General features: G+C 34.3%; 1 protein-coding gene across 4 annotated transcripts in view; it reads right to left on the reverse strand.

Moving 5' to 3' along the window:
* Positions 1-12609, reverse strand: part of LOC110105762 (protease HtpX homolog) — a 25139-nt gene continuing 12530 nt past the window's right edge. The window contains exons 3-9 of one of the 4 annotated variants that reach the window (XM_028699573.1): positions 8499-8560; positions 5569-5748; positions 3080-3176; positions 2866-2975; positions 1185-1318; positions 539-701; positions 1-449 (exon numbers count right to left, since the gene is read on the reverse strand). In XM_028699573.1, the coding sequence (XP_028555406.1) occupies positions 566-701; positions 1185-1318; positions 2866-2975; positions 3080-3176; positions 5569-5748; positions 8499-8560 (719 nt within the window). In that variant the 3' untranslated portion in view covers positions 1-449; positions 539-565. Of the gene's footprint in view, positions 450-538; positions 702-1184; positions 1319-2865; positions 2976-3079; positions 3177-5568; positions 5749-8498; positions 8567-12609 lie in introns of all 4 variants that reach the window. The other 3 variants (XM_020835384.2, XM_028699574.1, XM_028699575.1) reach the window with 3 other exon arrangements.

Here is a 12609-nt window from a genome sequence, read left to right on the forward strand (position 1 = left end):
TATGACAACTCATCTTCATCTATTGATTGGAAGCTTAAAACTTATAGCCAAGAGATAGACATGTTTGAGATGTTACATCATATGCGCGTTTGAGATTTAAATTCACACAAAGTTCGGAAAAAAAATTTACATCATCCACTATTTGATATTGACAAAGATTTTTTTTTGGGACGACTTTTTTACAGCTTCTTAAAGCAGTTTTTTTTTACTAAAAATTTGTTTTACGAAGCAATAAAAAAGTCGTCCCAAATGAAGCCTAAGGCTATCAAGCAGCAGCATAGAGATACCACATATACAGGATGGAAGAAGATAATTAGACTGTAATGTTTGAACTATATATGCATGTTTCTAGCATTTAGAACCAACCTGCAATCACATTTGCACCAGCATCTGAAGAGGTATATATGTTTGCTATGTGTGTATATATACATGCAGGACTTCAGTAAGTCCTGTAAGAAACTCACAACGGAAAACAAAAATCAGCTATAGACGAATCAGATAAAGAACACAGAAAAGCTATTGCATTGCTATTAATTACCTTTCATAATCATGTATTTGATGGAATCTATACTCTTTGAGGGGGTTTGTATTGCGTTGCCCTTTTTAATAGGGACTGGTACTCTGAACTCCTGGACCACTCATCTATTTCTCGAGCACGGAAAATAGGCAAAGGGTGGGATAGCTGGCTTGTTTGAGCATTCCTGAAAGCCCCATTAATTCTTAGATTTTATTATGATGGGAGCGATTAGGGGTGTCAATTTCAAAGTCCGGGTTCGGGTCAAACCCGAAATTGATCTGACACTATTCAGGTCAACCCGAACCCGACCCGTTTTTATAAACGGGTCGGTTTTCCGGACCCGAACCTAACCTGCTTCGGGTCCGGGTCAACCCGACACGACCCGAATGACCCGATGCCAACAAAAAAATAGTAGTTTTTGGGTCCAAAAATAGGTCAATCACAACTTTTCGGGTAAAAAAAGGGTCAATCTCATGTTACTGGGTTAAAAATGGGTCAATTTCGGGTCAACCCGAACCCGACCAGATTTTTGAAAAAGGGCGAATTGTTGAACCCGAACCCGACCCGTTTCGGTTTTGGTTGACCCTAACCTAAAATTTGGATTTTCGGGTCATGTCAAATATTAACACCCCTAGCAGTGATGGATGCCATGATGAATGATACTAACCTTATGTACCATCCAAATGGGCTTGAAGAAGCCTTCTCATATGATCGAGCTTGTTCCAAGAATGCATCAACATTTAGCTGGTCTGAAAGAGAAGGCGATCCTCCGGCGAGTTTCATCAGAACAGAGATGACAACCTCTTGGATGGAAATATAAAAACTATCAGATATGTACATGAAGTATATGAAAGAGGTTGATGTACGCAACACTGGTATTTCAAATGGGCTATTTTTTTGGGAATTCTCATAGTACAGAAACGACAAATTTCAATTAGGTTGAACAAATAGTATGATGTACCAACAGCAGTTGCTTGCAGACTTCTGAATTTTGCTGAGAAGTCGGCAAGTTGGTTCCCTCTCTTGTGATGTTCACCACTTAAAACTTCTCTAATTCTATAGCTATGTATTTTTATATATGATGTAAAAAAATTACATGGTTCATTGGTAAGTGTACAATTGTCAGTCTCAATGAAAAAAGTTGAAGTTTGATGTTTGGTCCATAGCCAAACATAAAACTTATATCAAAAGTACTGAAATGAATACTACAAATAGTTGGGATAAGGCCATGTCAATCCCTCTCTCAGCACCTTTATTTTATTTTAATCGTGTGCAAGCCTAGAATTAAGCAGATTCAAGTCTAGCTCCCCGATAGAAAACAGCCACGGAACATAAGAAAAACTGCTGAATTTCAGAGAAATTCAGCAATAACGGTGCAGCTTTCACAAAAATCTGTAGGAAAATTGGGAGAAACACACTTGAAATTTAATAAGAGAAGGAAAAGACAAACAAATACAATGAATCTTCAATTCGAGAGGAAGATTCAGCTCTTCAAATCTCTAACCCAAGCCTAGAGCCTAAGAACAAATCCTAGATCTCAAATTCAGATTTTACAAATTCAAGATGATCCCAAGCCCGTAACAAGAGAGACTTAACTAAAACAAAAGGAACATTACATAATCCCTAAACAGCCCCAAACTCAAATTTTCCCTCCCAAACAATGTTTAATTAAGGCTTGGGCCCCACCAAAGCTTCCGCCCCCCTCCTACTATCCGCCCCTCCCTATTTGGGTCAGCAGGTGTAAACCAAAACTGGTCTAGGTTCGACCGATTCAGATCTAACACTCGCGCAACTTGGAAACCAAATAGATTTCAAGTTTAAGTCAAACAAAACTCAATTTTGGGTACAAGTCAAGTTCAACTTCCTTAACTCGACCAAATATAGGTCTTGCTTATAACGAGCTTCCATAGAACGAATTCATGAGTCAAACCACAAATCTATAAGGATTTTATTTAGTCAAAGAAAAAGCAGAGTCTAAACCAAAGGTTAGATAGACAAAGGTGCACGCTAACATATCAGCATTAATAAATTAATTACCCAATTGAATCAAAACAATGTATTACTGTAGCACAATACCTATTTAAAGTTAAGAGTGTTTTCTCTATCCTAAAGACCCCAAATCTCCCAAAATTTTCCCCTCCACATGAATTGTAATGAACTTACCTTTTTCTTCTTCTCCATAGAACGGTCCATGCAGGGAATAAGCTATTATTTAAGGTGTCGAGTGATTCAATAAAATAACAAAATTGATCCTTTTACAGCAGCTACGTCAATTTATACTTCCCCTAGCAAAACTCTTCAAGATATATGAATAACATGAAGATACACTGGAATGGAGATCGACATACCTTCGGATCTTGAGCAACAAGAAGTGCAGCTCTATCGCAAGTTAGTTCAGCGGCTCGAAGCCATCTCAATAGCTGTTCTTCCAGCCTCTGAGCTATAATCCCACCAAAGCCTGAGAATATAAACGTCATAGTATTAAAGCATTACTTGCATATAAACAAGCTTAATTTTATTCAATTCCTTAATAAGTAATAAAGAAGGATGTAAAGGGCCCACCAGGTACACTGTAAGCTCCAAGTGTTAAGATGTTCGCAAAAGTGAGCCACACGCCATGGTCACATTTCAAATGACCAAGTTCATGAGCCAAAACAGCCTACAATACAAGTCAAACCTAAACGGGTATGAGTAAAAAAAATCTGCTGCACATCCATTGCGTTGACCAAAAACATGTAATGTTCAAACTGGTACCAACGATGACAAAATATTACTCAATAACCAGGAATTCCTTCTTTTATTCTTGAGAAAGTATTCTTACTTTTAAAAGTAAATTAGAAAAAACAATCCAAAAAGTAAGATAAGAATAATATACTTAATCTACCATAAAGGTGGATAGAGATTTGTCAGCCTTCTGTTAGCCACTCAATTATCAATACTAAGCACAGATGCTTTCTAGAAACTTACACTCCTTTTCCATTATCTAAAAAATATTCTTCTTTCCTTCATGTTAGAACGAAACTGGAAACGAGATAGAAAAAAAAAAGAAATAAAAAGAATGGATACTTTGATTTATCAAAGAATTGCCTTGAACATTGGCTCTCCTATTCAAGGGCTTTGACCTTCCTCTTGTTGAAATCTCAACAAGTTCGTTTCTTTAAAGAAACTCTTTTTCTATTTCTCTTTTGACCAAGAAATAATGAAAGTGAAAGAGAAAGAGAAAAAAGCCAATTGATCAAGATCCTGCAACCCAAAGATTATAAAAAAATCACAAAGAGTTGGATTTCTCCCAAGGGGTACTTGGGGATCCTTCAAAAGAAAGAGAGGTAAAGGGTTAATAGATGGCTAAGTATACTGATAGCTCAATCATTCAAATGTAAACTCTATACATGTTAAGGTGTTGACTTAAACCTAAATCATGACCCTAAACTTTGTGACAAAATCCCTAAATCTTAACCAAACACTACGTGACTAAATCCCTAAATGATTATGATTGGGACCCTCTAAACCAGGTGGTTTGCCACCAAATGGCACCCCTAAATTACGGTCATGGTCATAAACCATATGCTCATCAATGACACTAAATATTTGAGATATGAATCAAAAGGATATGCTTGATAGGGGGCAAAGCTCTCTATTAGCTAAGGTGGATTCAAATTTGTCCCCTTAGATAAACATCCACCCTAGGTCTACAAGGTACCCTTGGACAACGCAACTCATGGTTGCCAACAATGATCCTCCTGTTAGATTGGGTCGGCTATCTCCTCTGACTAAGTAGACCAGGGACCATGATAGCCCGGGACGACGGAACCATAGGATCTTGATCGGGTCCATCCATTCCCCCACCATCCGCTTTAAGAGCAAGATGGTAAAATTCAAAATTATAAATATAAAATCTTCAAACACCTAAACTCATGCTGCTACTATATGGCAGATACACGCATCTCTATGTATCTGATAAAGGACTAGACTTAATCGAAAGTTCTCTCTTGTTATGCCAGACGTACGCACACAAGAAGCACGAGATACACTCTCTTCCGCTCAGCTGGGAAGAAATGCACACATGAAGGAACCACTCCACCCACTCGGCTAGAAAGAAGAAAGCATAAGGCTGAAGCTCGAACAGAACCGGAAACTCTCTCTCGCTCGCACTTCACTGGCACTAGATAGATGCGAGAATGCATAGCCTCTAATTCCCTCTCTCGACTTTTCTCTATACTTGAAACGAGTCTTTGTTGGTGGATTTCGTATACCCGGAAGATTAGATATCCCGCTAAATTGCCTGCAAGATTTGACGGGAAGCAACGCATGTTGACATCCAAAATCGAGGAGATCGAAGACTTTGATTTGATTTCCTAATTTGGAAAGTGAAATGAGCTAAGATTGGAACAATTGGGCTTAAATTGAGCCCGAATTAGACTCGATTTGGATCAATTTAGGTCTATTTGAATCCCATTGGGTACGATCGACTCAATTTTATAAAATTGGACTTGAATTGGTGTCGAATTGGGCTCGACGAGGTTAATTTTGGTTCGATTTGGACCGATCATGATCGATTTGATTTCAATTGGATTAAATCGAGTTTGATTGGACTCAATTTAGATCTGATTTGGGTCAATTTTGGTTTGACGATGCTCGTTCGAGTTGATCGAGCATAATTGGGCTCAAATCTGCTCAATCGAAGTTCGGTCGACACAGAAAATTTTGTCAACAAGAACACATTTCATTCTAATATGATTACATTATAGGTATATATTGCAATGATGTAGATAAGAAAAACAAACTAAAATAATGCCAAAACCCAGAATGTCAATGTACTCATCTCAAGGCTCACACTGTGTATTTATGATGAGTATAAGCTTTCGACTTCTTCAAATGGACTAGGATGGAATTAGAATAATTGATTAAGCCAGATAAAATCAGTGGGACAATCAAATCAATGCCCCACAACTGAGACAAAAAAAGAAATAGCAACTAATTCTTTAGTTCCGCACATGATAAACAAATCTATGGTTTAAACCATAGAATGTAGAAGCTAGAACGAAAAATACCTGCAACTCCTTTCTGCTAAGAAGCTCAACAAGACTTGTATGGACAACAATGAAGGGTTTCTTGCCACCGATTGCCAAAGTATATGCATTTGGGACAGGATTTTGACGGAGATACAAATCAGGAGGTTCTATATTTAATACTTTGGCAGCCTCAAGCAACAGCTGATAAAGATCAGATAGCTGAGAACAAACATGATAACTCCAAATCAATAATTAGTGCTAAAAATAGCTAATAGAACAGGAAATCAAGTAAATCCAATGAATAAAACACAGCTTCTCACTAAGCAGCACCATATTCTTAATGCCAAGATCAAACTATTGATGTTCTTGGATAAAGTCGTGCTCACTTCTCAGCAGTCTAATCACTTGCAATAATCGTGAAATGCAAAACCATATTTTGTTAAAAATATATGGAGAATTGTAAGCAATAATTGTGAAATGCAAAACCATAATATCATGCTTTGGTCCAACTAAGGTTTTGTTTGGGACAGGACAACTTTCTTAATGCTTCTTAAAATAGCTTTTTAGTACCAAAATTAAAAATTTGTACTAAAAAGTTGTTTCAATAAACAGTAAGAAAGCCGTCCCAAATGAAGCCTAAATGAGATTCTCCAGCTATAGTAGGAAACTACGTGTTTTTACAATAAGGATTTAGTTATAATGAATATCTGAATTTATAAGATTTATTCTCTCCAAAAATTATGAAGAATTCTGCTTTTGGATGAAGCAAAAAAATAATTCAATAACCTTATAAATGATTCTTACAATCATACATATGATCACATATCCTATTATTATCAATAAAATGAGCCGTATCATATTGAGCCATGAAGAATATAGATATCATTTTCATACATTATATGATGGTTATGCAATCGATTCTACAATCAATTCCATTTCAAAACAGTCTCATCATAATGATAGATCTTATTATACTCTAGTTTTTCAAACTCCACAGTTTCAAAAGCCTTTGTCAATTCTATTTGTTCTAACAATTGGGCCACTTCCATAAGCTCAAAAATATAATCCACATGAAGAATTTAGTTATGAAGATTATCAATACAATGGTATAGGTTCTATGTATGAACTTGATAATGATGATCAATCATTAATAATAGAGCGTCTTGGTAATTCTAAATTCAAGCACAAAAATTTTAAATGGTGCACACATTTATTAAAGAGACTAAGATTGAAATATCCTCTACTGCAATCATTATTGATATGAAGAAACACATAAATCCGCATATTTTAATATTCTTGTAAGATTCTTCGTAAGAGATGGAAACAATTCCTCAACTTTAAAGATTATTGTTTGCTTCCTCACCATCAACACAGGTTAATTTTGTATTACAAATGCCTCTACCATGTCAATATGACTGCAATATTTTATGCAAGATGTATGATGCAATGTGTTGACTAATTCCAAAGCCACCAAATTCTACTCCTTATATCCAGTTTGCACATGCTGACGTCAAGAGATGATCTTGAAGTAACTCCGCCTCCACCATGGACAACAAATTTTCCAGAAAATATCTTCCATGTAATTCTTTAGGAGAAGAGTTCTATGATACATTATATTAAAATAAGTTTAGATTCTTTTGGAATTATTTAATTTTAATCATTTAACTAGAGTATCTGAATTTATTAGATTTTTATTTTAATTGGCAAGCATTGTCCATTAAGTTTAAATTTGAATTATTTAGTATAAATTCAATTTTTAATTTGATTATATTTAATTTTAAATTATTTGACCTTAGCTTTGTAACTCTAATAAAGAGGGCTTTATGGCTTGTAAGTATGATTTATTATTATATTAATTGAATTAATTCTCTATCCACTCTTTTATAACCAATAGAATTTAAATTCTTTTTTCTTTTCTTTAAATTACCAGCTCCATGTTATCTGATTTTAGGGTTTCTAAAGAATGGGCCAAAATGAGAATGGCTTCAAAGAAATAGCATGCTACTTTTAGCACTTCGAGATGAACTATAATAATATAGTGTACCAGATAGACCCTAATAAGGTTTAAAAAAAATCCTAGAAATAAAAAATTGTTTAAAGAAAACAATCCCTAGACAGATGGCAATACGGAGAAGATCAAAATTGTTTAAAGCACTCACCAAACCAGAGGAACAACTTGTTTCATAACAAGGAGGATGGACTATTCATATTTCATTAGATGCTAAGCGACAAATTAAAAGTTAAGCCATGATGTTTAAGAAAACAATCCCTACTGTGTAGTGAAGATTCCAGGTCAGGAAGTATTCAGAAGTTGTAAAAATGCAATATCCCTTCATGAGGAGCCTTACCCGCCCAATAAAAAAAACTTAACACCTTGCATTTATATGTTTCAAATCCAACTTCAAAAGATGATTCCCATACTGCTTGTTCAAGTATTGTTTACCGGCGCTACATAACCAACATGATTAATTGGCATTTCTCTTAATTAAGTTCTAGATAATACATAATCTTAATAATAGCAATACCGTTGGCTACAAGTGAATAGTACACAGTAATCTCGCTGCAACTAGAAGATGAAGGTGTCTTCCCACACTTTTTTTGTTAATATTGTTTACCGGCACTCTGGAGCCAACATCATTAATTGGTTGTCCACTTATTTCAGTTATAGATAATTCATCTTAATTATAGCTATGCCCATTGACAACAATGAATAGCACACAGTAATCTCGCTGCAACAAGAACCTGAATGTTTCAAGTTTCTCATGTGCATTGGTCTCCATTAGGAAATGCTTACGGCTGGTAGTTCCCTCTGAACGAGCCTGAGAGTTTTGTATGTAGCAAATCATGGCAAAAAATATAAATAATAAACAGGGATTAAAATTAGTGTAGGAACACTGAAATTTTCCTGTTTTAGTCAGTAATGTTTAAGGAAATAATTTTTTTCTATTGATAATGAGAGTAGGGGGAACCTGTTTTTCTGAAACAAGCACAGACGTTCCTATATTTTCAAAAAACAAAACCTGCTCTGCAACTGGACCTAAAAAAAAATTGTTCTTCAGACTTTTGCGCACCACATAATGATCAATAAAAATAGAAAAAAAAAATTCGTGTTCAAGAAGTAGATATCGCCTCTACATACAGCAAGCACATTCTTTATCCAAAATATTGAACAACTTAAAAAAACCAATTTGAACAAGTCACACTGAAAATGTGAAGAACAAGCTAAAATTCAAATAACACAATATTTGAATATTGAAAAAAAAAATTTAAGCGTTAATAACATTTCATATGTTTGCTTACCTCGAACAATATGTAACAAGCTACAGAACAGAGGTCTTTTAGAGAACTGTCATGTCAAAACTAATGAGAATATATATATATATATATATATATATATAACCATTATATTCCTTCAAGATAAAAGAAAAGTGGAGATATCCCATGCCGCCACATCAACATGATTCAATCTGACATCATTCTTTTGATGCATGTCAAGCTTTGTTCAAAACGCTTCTGCAATTCCTTAATAGAAGTACTCTAAGCTTTAACATTTTTCTTTATTTTGTGATTGATTTAAGGGTCATTTGGTGGAGGCCTTCTCATGCTTTATTTTTAAAAAATAATCTTGGTTCATGTGAGAAATATGCTCAAAAAATCCCCACTTTAAGCATGCGCAGCATTACCAAGCGTGGTCATAATCTGCATAGTTCTCTTTATTGAAGAGTGATATATTGTAACGAATGGATTAGAATTCTTAGTAGTTATGCATATGAAGCAAAATCAAGGCTACAACACATCTAATGTTACTCTATTAAGGTTTGTATCCCTAAAAATCCATAGTATGCTGCGTTATGTTTATCTTCATTGTCAGAGTATAAGCTGCATATTGAAGATCAAGTAATGTAGAACAACTAACCTAGATTTAATTAAATTGAAAGGACAGAAGCCAGAAGGCATGGGCTTAACTCTACATTTTCTCAGCCATAATCAGGGCCATTTTGATTTAAAGTCCATAGGCAGGTTAATAAAGTGCTAATTGCGCATAATTAGCATACGCTAATTAACCATATTAAACATGTGCGCAACTATATTTCAGTTCTAATATTATCAACAAGCTTGCAATGCTAGCTATGTTTGGATAGCCATTTGGGAGAAAGGAGAAGTGCCAGGTAGGCATGACAGAGGAGGCGAAGAAGGATAAAAGATATTATAACTACAATGAAATGAAGGAGATTAGCGGGAAGCAATGGGAAGCAGTCCACTGATGGTGTCGATTAGGCAACTAAAGGTGTACACATGACTGGACAAACCAATTGATTTTGATTCGGCAGCTTCTACCATAGGAGTGGAGTAGTGGACAGACCAATTGATTTTGATTTGGCAGCTTCAATCATACAAGAAGCCATATTAATTGAAATTTGATTCATAACTAAACCTAGCCTAACCAAATGAACTTTGATCAGTTGAATTAGATTGGCTTTGCCAAAATTACAATTTTTTTATAATTTGCATCTCAGACAAAAGTACTATTCATAGCCCAAGTTAAGCTAAAAATTTCAATATTTGAACAGAATTCTGTATTCTCAAGCCTAATTTGTTATATAAAATTGAACATTCTTTTACAAATCAAGTGCGTGTGTGTGTGTGTGTATATATATATATATATATATTGTGAGAGCTCGTTCCTTTGTTTTTCTCTTTTCTGGATCTGATTTTTCCTCCCAGGATCGTCCAGGCCGATTTTGGATCGTCCTGAGACGATCAGTGCATGGCAAAATCCCGAGAGCAAGGGTTTTTGACAATTTCTATCTGTCTACCCCTTTCCATCCTAATCCTCCAACATTAATTTTGTCAACTCATTTATAGGAGACATTTTTTTTTACTCAATCATAAATGTCCAAAACATCTAAAGTCTATTACGTCATCCGGTTCGACCCCGATTCGACCGGTTGAACCGTAAATCTCTCATTATTTCAGTTCGTTGTCCGGTCCGATTTTCACAACCTTGGGTGTCACTCCCATATTTTCTCTAATGTACTCATTCATTACTTTATCCTTTCTAGTTTTGCCCTACATCCATCCTAACATTCTCAATTATGTCACACTTAACTTAAATATCAATGAATTTTTTACAGCTCAACATTCAAATTTATAAAATATTGTTAGCCTAATTGTAATTTAATAAAAAAGACCTGTAAGCCTTCATGATAAACAAAGCATCGAATACAATTCTCAATTTTAACTATCTAGACTTAACTCTGAAAATTATATCATCATCTATATCTTAATTATTCTATATCACACATAAGTATCACCTTTAAGTAATATTAAATGATAATTGTACAAATAATACCTAATTAAAATTCTATATCATACATTCAATTTTTCTCAAATGATTCTAAGAGCTCTATTTTTTAAAGACTTCCTCAAAACATTCTAATTTTTCACTTATTTTAATGAATATCTCACAAATTAAAACTAAATCATTTCCAGAAAAAAATAGATAACAAGGCACCATACTTCAAAAAATCTCTATAAGCATCTTCATGACCAATACAAAAAGATATGGACTTAATACTGATATTCGAAGAAAACGTACGATAATTGGAAACACTTGAGGGGGCACTTCACAACCACTTATAAATTATAATGATTGTTAGTGCACCATCATATATATCTGTAATAACATCAACATATTTTTTAAACACAATTTTATGTCTTAAAGCACGCCAAATCAATTTCTATAGGAACTCAATCATAATATATCTTCCCAAGATCAATAAAAATCATATGAATATATTTTATTTGTTCTCTATTGTAAAACCCGAAAATCCTATTTTAGGCTTCGCACGCTTTTCAAAGCGCCGCAACGAGGTTTAAGTGAAATTTTCAAGGTTATCGGAATGCAACGAAATTAATTTTAGAAAATCCTACACGAAATTCTGATCGTTTTGGTATATATGGTATTTTATAGGGAAGTTCTTATACCAAATTTTGCCTAATTAAAGAGTTATATTTTAGAAGTCCATAAATACCCATTTTTACCTCACTTGTTTCTAAGACGAATTTACTTAAAGGGCATTTTGGACTTTTAGCAAACCTATTTCCTTAATAGGATTAACCGAGCCTTTCCCTTCTCATTTCACGCAACGACGCGGACCGAACGGAGAGAGGGAGCGGACGGGCGGCGGACGGCTTCCGCGAGGGGCATTTCGGCGCGATCTTCCGGCGAGAACTTTACGTCAAATCGAAGAGGACGACGAGAGGATATACTCCGGTATACTTTTCGAACGAAACCTTTTAATCTCCTAGATATTTTTGGAAATGAAATCTTTTAGGAATTTTTAGGATTTTGAATTTCTTCGAAATTCTTTTCACTAATCTTTAAGAAATTTTAGAGGAAATTGTTTTAACGTTAAAAACTTAGAAGATTTGAGCTTTTGGAAGATTTAGAAGTGGGTTTTTGAACCTAAAAACCTTAATTTTGTAGGACACCTTTTATGAAAATGAATTCCTAAGGGTTTAGGAGTGTTTTTAAAGAAATATTTAAGTTTTTTAGCGAAACTTTATTTTTCCTTAATTTTTAGATATTTTAATCCGAAAATGACTTAAGGTAATTATTAATTATGTAAGGGAAAACTTTGACATGTGATTTGATGGATTAAATGAATTTAGGGTTTTCCAAAATTTAGGTATTTTATTAATCCGAAAATAAATATTTATTTAAATGTCGTATTAAAAACGTTAAGGAAATATGATTGTTTAATTGATTATGTCTTTTTTGGAACCATCTGATGGATTCTAATCGTTAAGGGAGGAAAGACCTTGTGAATGCGACGAAATTGTGCTTATAAATTTGAGGTAGGTGTTCAGAAACAGTTTAAATTATAATATGCTTTAATTCTTTAGTTCATTTTAAATCATGTTTTATTCAATTGAATTATGTTTTAAATTCAGTACACTTTTGTAGAGTTTATGTCTTTTATTTGATTCATTCTTTTGTTATGCATACATCAATAAAGGAGACATATTTGGGCATGAAATTATTATGAAAGTTTATGAAAGAAATTTTATTTGAAA

The sequence above is a fragment of the Dendrobium catenatum genome, unplaced genomic scaffold, assembly GCF_001605985.2.
Source record: "Dendrobium catenatum unplaced genomic scaffold, ASM160598v2 fragScaff_scaffold_1342, whole genome shotgun sequence".
Classification (NCBI taxonomy): domain Eukaryota; kingdom Viridiplantae; phylum Streptophyta; class Magnoliopsida; order Asparagales; family Orchidaceae; genus Dendrobium; species Dendrobium catenatum.